This window comes from Atta colombica, unplaced genomic scaffold (assembly GCF_001594045.1).
Source record: "Atta colombica isolate Treedump-2 unplaced genomic scaffold, Acol1.0 scaffold153, whole genome shotgun sequence".
NCBI classification, from domain to species: domain Eukaryota; kingdom Metazoa; phylum Arthropoda; class Insecta; order Hymenoptera; family Formicidae; genus Atta; species Atta colombica.
Window position 1 is genome coordinate 3739573 of NW_017259243.1, and position 10256 is coordinate 3749828.

The following is a 10256-nucleotide window of genomic DNA, read 5'->3' on the forward strand; positions in this document are numbered from 1 at the left end:
TAAAAAGTTTTGTCAGATATAACTATACTTGTAAATATAATATACAATCTAGTGATAACGGGGTTTTACTTTTAACAGCTTTACGTAATTATTACTTTGTCATGATCAGTGAAATAAATAAATATTGATAATACGTTATATTCCTATAATACTGTCAATTTCCATTCTTCCAATTTCAGAATCCAATTTTATTCCAATTTTTAGAATGAATAATAATTAGCGATCGATATGTTCAATGTATAGTTTTATAAGCATAATATAAAAATTTCATAAATTTTATTTTGAAATAAAATACATAATATTATAATAAAATAAAATATAATAAATTAAATTATTACTGTAATTATGATAATTATAGCAATGTTAAATCAAGATTTGACAATCTTAAATAAATTACTATTGCTATTTAACGAATTCTTATAATAATATCTTTTAAGCAGGTTTTTATTAAGCATATGATCACATATACACAATCAGAAAATCTAAAATCGCCTATAAATTACGAGTAATTTTACTTTCTGATTAATTTCAAATTGTACTTAAAGAATTATTTAAAACATTCGTAATCATGAATTAATCATAATTATACTAGTTAATAATTTAAATATCCTTTATTAAATTAAAGGTCTCTATTTGATAATGCACATTATAATAATTTTGCTTTATTGCTGTGCAATCTATAAAATTTTTTATTTCTTCAATAAATGTATGACAGCAACTATATATAGTGTAAACAAAAAAATAAAAATATAAAATTGGAATTTAATTAATTATTACAACAATCATAAAATTTGTGAATCTTTTATTTCATCTCTTTATTTCTGAGAGATATATTTTATTATCCTCTTGCCAGTAATATATTTTTATGTCATAATCCTACGAAAAAATACTATGAATTTTCAAGGAGACACTACCATCTCTGCAGCTGTAGAAGGCGGTCTAGCATGAAGAAATGAGGAGGAGGAAGAGACAGAAAATTAGAGTTGTGCGCGATCAGTCTCCCTCGTGTCGCGCATCGCTTCGACAACGTTTACACCGATAATCGTGGCATGGATAATGTCTAGTCGCGAATGTTTCTGAATTCATTGTTTCGTATCAATTTGATTTTTTATTATTATCAAAATCTTTCACATTCAAAAATATTTCACGAAGTAACTTCTCAACTCTTTTTGTGCCAATTTCGCAAAAAAAATGATAAACCGATGGAAATTATTAATAATGCAGTTTAATTTATAAATATTGTGAAAAAATAGAGAATTAATAAATTGCTGCATTAAGAATTGCCTGTGATTTTGACCCTCAAATTGGTCCTCGATTTCATGGTATCGCGATACAGCTGATAACGAGTCCAGAAAAGTACCACAGCAAACAGTCTTCACTGTTCTCTAGTATCGCTCTTTCTCAGTATAACCGGCCCTATTAGTGAAGTGCGATCTAAATATAGATAAGAACGCGTGTTTTTGACATAAATCGCGTTGCTCTTCTTATCTCAATTCAGCGCGTTGCTGAAATCAAAACTTACGCATTGGCGCTATCGAAGACTTTCGTACCATGAAGAGGTTTGTCTTCCGAATTCTTCTTACGTCTTGCGTTCTAGGTGAGTTTCCATTAATGATTTTATAATGTTACATCAACAATTCAAATTAATTAATTAATTTCTCTTTCTAAATTAAATTTTTTTTCTAAATTACGTTTAAATCACCTGTTACATAAAAATAAATAAATAAAACAAAGCTAAATACTACTGGACATTCAATTGTTATTACTCGATATCGTAAAAAATTGCTGATCAATTTTGGGATATTTGAACAAATTTAGAAGTTAAAACTTCTTTTGAAAGTGTTATTGATAGGTTAATTTAGACAAAATATGTAGTGCTACGCCAACGAAAATATTTGCTAAGCAAACATGTGTAAAATCGCAAGAAAACGGAGGCATAATACATATTTCATATTTCAAAATTGGCACAATTATATCTTAATAATTTTGCTCATTTTTGTTAATAAAATTTTTCAAAGAGAATAAAATTTTGTAACTGATCACCTTGTAATAAGCATTACTTGACCGCTTGACCTCGTACAAATATTTCAGATCATTTAATATTATAGATCCACCCTTCGTAATAATAATCTAGAAAAATTTAACGCGTTACGAATTATAACAAGAAACAGTCCATGAAACAGTCTCGCAAATCTATTAAATAATCCCTTCGTCTCTTCAAAGTTATTTCAATCTATATGAAACATAAAAATAATTATTTTTATGCGAGTATAAGCCGAAGTAAAAAATCTTTATTAATATATGTATCAAAACAATTATACTGTGTATCGTATAAAAAAATAATAATTTCTTATTATATTACTAAATAAACTAATTAATTTTATATAGATATATTATTGTATTTTTCACATTCTATTTTTTTTAATCAAACATCTTTCTAATATTAACAATTTTGATTATTGTACTCTAATAAGAAATTTAAATTGTCAATAACATATTGGGTCTGATCAAAAATTCGTATCGCTACAAACTTCAAAATTCAAGCAGATATAATTTCGTTAAAAATGAACGAAATTTAAATTTAATAAAAGGTTTTTAAAATTTAAATTTTCTACTTTTAAAAGGTCCCTATATTTTTGGAATTTCTGTGAGTTTGAATTTTTAAAACAATATAACACATAATATACATACATTTTGCAATTTTTAAAAATGAATTACAAGCTTTATTAACACATTAGCTGTTTTGTAACACAATATACTTGCGTTTCGTTTCAATCATGACCGGAAGTTATTAACGAGTTAAGTTCAATGTCGCATCTACTGTGAGTGTCATAAATGACTATAACACTCCCTAACATCTCTTCAGGCCGAACATAATAACATTTTATGACGTCGTTCAACGCTACTATTGTTTTATTATATCTGGTTTCACGTAACACTAACGTCATGTGCATAATTTACTATCGTTGCATTAATATGAATAACACTCAACAAATTTGTTTTGATAATTTGAACCAAATAAATTCTTAATTATTTTTCTTGCTCACTAAATACAAAAATGATAAAAGCTCTACAACTTTTGCATGTACAACTTTTTTGTTATTAAAATATTTATCAGGATGTCATTTTTAATAGATGCATATATATATATTTTTTTTTTCCTTCAATCTCTTTTACATCGCGAGAGGTAAAACTTTTTTTTTCTTTTCTTTCAATAATATGAGAAAAGATACATAGCGTATACAGCACACATGAAGAATCTAATTATTCTGATTTTCAAAATCAAAATATAGGTTATAAGCTTAACAATTGAAATATAGATTACAAGCTTTCTTCAAAGTTTTTGAAAGCAATCTATTTTGTGATTTCATAATAAAACAGTCACATACATAATAAGATTTGATGCATTTATATATAAAATCTACGATTAAGATTTTCAAAAAATAAATCTTTTTAATTATGTAAAAATTACGTACTATAACTTTTTGAATATTAGACATAAAAAAAACAGAGACTTTCTAGAAAGGTGTAGGTTTCATCAAAGATGTAGATTTTATTGAAATCTTATGGATTAGTTAATCTATCATAATACATAAAACTTATAACTTTGAGAAATACATAAAATTTAGAATTAATATATAAAGTTCAATCCTAATCATATTCTAATGTAACATCCGTAATTGTTAAACAAATATTCTATGAATGAAAATTAGACTACATATATCGGTATAAATGTAAACTTGTTAAAGTAAAAATGTTACTGTGTATTTATCCCGTCACTAGTGTATATTTATACACCTCATCGTCACCTATCTAGAAAAAACTTTTTCACTGAAGCATGGATACGTCATCTTCCACGTCATTGCCAAAATTTGCGTTTTTAAATAAACCGTGATACATCGATGATAAAATTTCTAAAAAGGATTGAATATTTCATCAAAAACTGTTTTCCGTGTAAGTATAATTCTTTGCTACTGTCAATAAAAAGCTTATATTGTATATATAAGCTTATATTGTATATAATATAAAATATAATAGTACACCTTATATTATGTAGAAATGAATTTTTACATGGTTTGAAAAATATTTTTTTAAAATCGTGAAAACTAACGCTAACAGTATGACGCGATGTTAAAATTACAAATAACTCTGGTGGCGATTTTGATGGTGAAATTCAAATCGAAATATCGGATATCACATTCAGAACGGTATCCAAAAATTTAATTTCGGCGTCGATACGCGGCCCACGTGCGTGAACATATTCAGTCGCGCGAATTTCTTCACACAACATAGCACCACGCGTCTCGTAACATAATAAACGCTGGAATCTGGCTGCGATCGCGGTGAACGCACCCCAGAAGAGAACTCAGGTTGGCCTATAAATAACAGAACTTTGCGGTCATGCCACCAGCGCTTGAAGTTTAGTCGTCGAAAATTATCGAGCCGTAAATCACCCGTAACTTTTTCCATCATTTATCGCAAACAGAACAATTACTCGCATCAATGAACAGTCCATAAAAATTGTGTAATTAATTGTCTCTAAATAAAAATGTCTTTTACATAATTTCTGCTTCAAGAACAGATCAAGTCAAGCTGTCATGCTGACGGAATCTTGGCTTATCAATGATCTAACCATTTTAAATACGATTAAAGCTACACAGTAACTGCTTTATGTTACAATAAACAGACTGTATTTAGCTTCTGCCTAGTTGAATTAACTATTATAATCGTGTATTATATTTAACTAAATTCAAGCCAGACAAAAGAGATCAAGCGTCGTTCCTGTCACGATTTTTTCTTCTTCATGAAGTTTTCTTTTTACGGTTTCCATTAGACGAACGCGGTCGTACAAAGTTTCGTCTCAATTGATTTGGAGAAGAGCGCGAGCGATGCAGTGCAAGTTGGGGCGGAAATTGATGAGATCGTCGATACTTCCGGATACTTCCGATCGCGAAGTAACGATTTCGTCTCGGCAATTCGACGGAACCTGTTTATGCGTGCAAATACTTCGCTCCCAAATACGATAGTGCTCACTTAAACAACTACAGTTACTACGAGCGAGCTGCAAACTCGAGCCAACTATGCGTAGTCGGCGTACCAGAGATTCCTCTCATAGATGCAAAAGAAAAATCGATAGTTTCGCCGCTTTCAAGCACTGCTAAATTATATTTGTGAATTTGTGAATTCCGTACTTCAGACCCGAAATATCTAGCTTATGATCTAGCTTTTAGTTTAAATATTTAAGAAAGAAAAGAAAGTAACTCGACACGTATGTCTAAAAGATATTTTTAGTTCCGAAACATAATAGATGTAGTAAGTCTTAAGCCAACAACAACTAATCACAGTTAATTATTCTTCTCACATTCGATTGTGATCAATTTCTTAAGCCTTACTATACTTATATTAAGGTTATTTTCTGTGCTGAACTATACACTTCAAAAATGATAGATACATATTTGATATTCGGCGAAAACAAAAAAGAGAGTTCTAGTGTAGCCTAGTGGAAAAAGAAAAAACAAACCTTTTGTATTTTGGACGTGTTTACAACATCTGTTAACTATATGTATACATGTTATTGAGAAAATGCAAATTATCTCACACTATCCAATTTTTTTTATTTTAATAATAATTTAACTTATTAATACGATGTCTCCTTCACTTCTGATTCCTCCTTTGTTGCTGCTCATTTATAATACTCACACAAAACGACATTTACGATTAACTTCAGTCACTCGCGTACCAATTACCGAAATACGTCAATCACATTTTGTACGCAACATTTTCAACACTCGCATTTTTGGGTGATTGAATAAATGCGCGAGTTAAAATTGAATGTAAAAATTCACGGAATGCAATCCAAAAATACAGCCACACGGCTGAATGCTCTGTATAACAAATTTCGATTAAACAAGCCTCACGAATTACGCATTTTATAATAAATTAAATTTTTATGCAGTTGATAAATATTAAAATATAATTTAAGAAATTAATAATAATTATTAACATATATTTAATAAAATATATTTAATAATTAAAAGCGTCACAACATTACGTGACAAAGTCGATTTATTTCGCACTGTGTCGTTTCTGTAATAACAAGAAATTTGAAAATGATCGGCAATAAAAGTAGCATTTTTGCTTTAACGTTCAATAACTCAGTGAAAAAAATCGTACAATACTCAATAAAGCAAATTGAAGGTAAAGATTCACCTTTCATATGACTACCGTAAACCGCATTTTTGTGTGAATTTTATTTCACGTCATAGATCTTCGTAAAGTTTGAAATTTTTCAGATTTGACGGATATTCATTTGTATCCATATATCTCCATAAAGAATCAGTTAGATTGAAATATCAATTACCGATTTCGAAAGTAGAGATTTCAAGTTTTTAAATGCTTTTTTGATTTTTTGTCTACGATAATTTTTCATCGAGTTACGATATTCTGAATATTGCAATTTCGAGCGTGTTCTAAAATGTTCTCTATTTTTTGTTGAGTAGTACATACAATTAAAATTCAATATTGCATACGTACAGTGAGTCATTACCTTAACAAATATATACGTACAAGTAAATATACGTACCAAGTAACTGGACTTTATATGGTTTACCTAAGTAATTTTTTTATTTTTTGCTGAGTCCAAAAAAATCGAAAACTAATAGTCGGTTTCAGAAGAAGAAATATTTCTGCAAAATATAAAAAAAATATATTTAAGATATTTTCAAATTTATATTAGTGCAGTAAAGATTTTAAAGAAAAATAGCGTATCATATAAAACACTTTGTGACGAAAATATAAACATGTTGTAAAGAATATTTAAATATTTAAATTTATGTACTTTTACATTTAATTTTGCTAATTTCATATATAGCAGCTTTTAATATTATTAGTGCTATTTGTTGAATTCATCTTGTAATTTATGCTTGCAAAATGAGAAAGTCATATTGATAATTAGACTATATAGGATCATATTTTAGATATGTACACTATTTCGATACGTTTGCAATTCATTAATTTTGAAGATTAATTAATCGTGGGCTAGGTAATTTTAACTATTTAAAACAATTATTCCACTTTGAAAGACAGATAATGTTCCGCTATCTACCATATGTACTTCTTTAAGTCTCGTTACGAATGAATGATAACAAATAGCGTGGAGACCTTGTGCAAACACAATACGTTATACGCCGTAATGACAATTCAAGGATATATTGACATTCTATAACTAGTTTATATTATAATTTATAAATCTAATCAATATATTTTTTCTTCTTTAGAAAAGAAATAGAACATAATTAACGATAAATTTAACTAATATTGATAAAGCAAATCATAAACAGAATGCAGCAATGACAACGTATCACACTTATTTTATTTATTAAGAGATCTTTGAAATTAATTTCATTCGTAATTATTAACTTTGCATGGCTAGCGCATAGTGACTTTGCTGTAATTGTAATTCTGCATTTATTAGTTATCTGAATATTTGTTGCTAAATTATTGATTATAACTGTTTCACTTACAACACACTGTAAAAGAAGCATATAAATTAGCTAAACAACAAAAAGATGTAAAAATAATATGATTTGTGGTAGAAATATATACATTTTCGTTATAAGCCGTGTTATTCTTACTCTATTATTCGCATAATTCTGTATTCCTTTTACAACGCGCAGATCATTTATATCTTCTTCGTCCGGCAGTAAGAAGAGGTACGATGCCCGTCCTTCTCATAAATGCGTTCTCTATCGTTCAACATTCGTTTCTATTCGTCATGTGGTCCGGTTTTATGTTAATGAGTGGCAAATTATCGGAAAAGAGGCTGCCTGATGTAGCAGGCTACCATACTGCGATGGAGGTTGGCAGGACCTCTCACTCTCTCCCTCCTTTCGGCTTTCCTCGTCTCCGTTTCTCGCAATCGCAACGGTACTTTTGTCTCTTTTCGCTCCGTAAAGCTATCTCGCTCGGAATCCAATGAATGAACGTATCCACATGTCGGACGTGCTTATGGTTATCGCGGGATTCGATGCCGCCGAACGTGTACGCCGCGAAACGATGACCAACTATCGGCGATCAATGCAAAATCGACTAACGCTGCAAACCTGATCGAACGGTTTCCACTTTCCGCTTCCGTTTTCTCCCATCTACGTTTATGATATATAGAGTAAAAAATATTGAATTAAATTCTATATAACATCATATTGTTTTAATAGCTTTACAATAATGAAATTCATGTTATTTGTCAGCATTACGTATATTCGATTTTTTCATTCATTCAAGCATGGAAATTTGAGAAATATTAAAAAATTAAAAAGCACTTGATTTTCCAATGCTTCCTTTGAAAAACCTTAATTTCAAACTTTATAAAATTTAAAATATTTATTATAATTAAATTCCTGGTTATCTCAACTAGAATGTTTAATAGCTTTAACTATAAGTATCAAATTTGTTTATTTAAAATACTTTTCTAGTTGAATTTATTAGACTTTCAATTAGTGCAATAAAACTTGCTCTCGAGTGTAAATTTAATTTTTTTAATCCAATTTTTGTAAAATTAAATAGAAAATTAAATTTTTAGATAACTCATTATTAATAAAATGTCAATTTTCCAACTTTTTAAAAGCTTTTAAGAGATTTTCACAAAATACTATAAATGATTACAATTGTTAATGACGTCATCGATAGGTATTATAGAGCAAGGTATAGTACAACAAAAATTGAAAATAAAACATTTTATTTTAATAAAATTAATATATTTACTATATATCGCAGTTATACAACCCCAGTAATTAGATCGTTTACACAATTGATTACACAATTAAATAAATATTTGTTTTATATTTGACAGTCGTTTAAAGATGTGATTCCATGTAAAAACGACGGATTCGTAACTGACAAGTCATTTAAATCTCTCATCTGGTATACATTCGAAAAAATTTCATAATCTGTACTTATTTAACGAGAGTCATAGAGGAACTTTTTGGGCGGTATTTATAGTTCGTCCTTATTTTAAGACTGTCCTAAGTAATGTCTTAAGATGCTAATGCGACTCTTTGATTGGTTCATGACATCTAAAATTATATTTAAAATGGTTTCAAATATATAAGATCCGATTATGAATACCAGCCTTTGACTACAACTGATTAGTCTTAGACATGTAAAGATTGGTATCCCATCTATCTCCCCCATTACTACTACTATTTGACAATCATTTTTTAATTTATAATAATAATCATACATGTCGATGCAATTCTAAGATTTTGACATTCCGAAGATATTGCTTTTTGAAAGCGTTATAGCTCACAAAAGAGCACCAAAAGTGAAAACACGATTTTTAAATGCAATTTGTTGCAAAAGATAATCCTTCGTGGTTATATTAAGAATTCCAAGCCTTTCTAGCTTCAAATATCTCTTAGTTTTTTTTTAAATAAACAATAAATATAAAAATGTTAATATCACAGATCGATTAATCATTTTACAGAATAATAAATCTCAAATAAAAAAGAAAAAAAATTAAATATTACAATATTTCAGGACCAATCAACTTTTATCCAATACAAAACTTATATAATATAGTTCAGAATAATACAAATCCATTATACAAAATTGCTGTCTGCTGTATTGTCAAGATGATAATAAAAACACATCAATTCTAATTATATTTATATCATCTATGTATCGGGAAAAAATTCATTAATTTAAAACATTGTAATACTTAATTTTTTTCTTCTTTCCTTAAGCTTAATCATTTTACCAAATGATTAATTAATACAATGACTTAAAAATTTTTATATTTTAACATTTTGTTATTTTTTGAAAAAATGTTAAGCTAAAGTTTGAAATTCTTAATATAAACACAAAGGACTATCTTTTGCAATAAATTACACTTCAAGAACGCTTCCATCTTTCTCTCGTTAGATGGTAGAACGCTCGCATAGCGTGAGCTTATTTAACATGCAAAAGATACGGGATCGATCAGTTGCAAAAGTGCTCTTATCTATATTTTATCAGTTGAAACAATATTTTAATCCATTCTTAAAAAAAAAAAACTTTAAATAATAGCTTTTATAGTTAAATGAATTAAATTTATATCAATTTTTAACTTTTATTTTTTTTAAAGTGACTTAAAGATTAAACTCTTTAATTGTAAATTCAAGCCTTTCCTTCGTAAATATGATACAACTTCTAAGTTGTAGTTGATTGAAAATAAAAATATCAATTTTCTTTAACTTTTGTATATATATATATATATATCT

The 10256-nt window shown here is 28.2% G+C and overlaps 1 protein-coding gene across 1 annotated transcript in view; it reads left to right on the plus strand.

Moving 5' to 3' along the window:
* The first annotated feature begins 1418 nt into the window (after positions 1–1418).
* LOC108685397 (xaa-Pro aminopeptidase 1-like) overlaps positions 1419–10256 on the plus strand; it is a 34281-nt gene continuing 25443 nt past the window's right edge. The window contains exon 1 of the mRNA XM_018190162.1: positions 1419–1597. Coding sequence (XP_018045651.1) covers positions 1552–1597 — 46 coding nt within the window. The 5' untranslated portion in view covers positions 1419–1551. The remainder of the gene's footprint in view (positions 1598–10256) is intronic.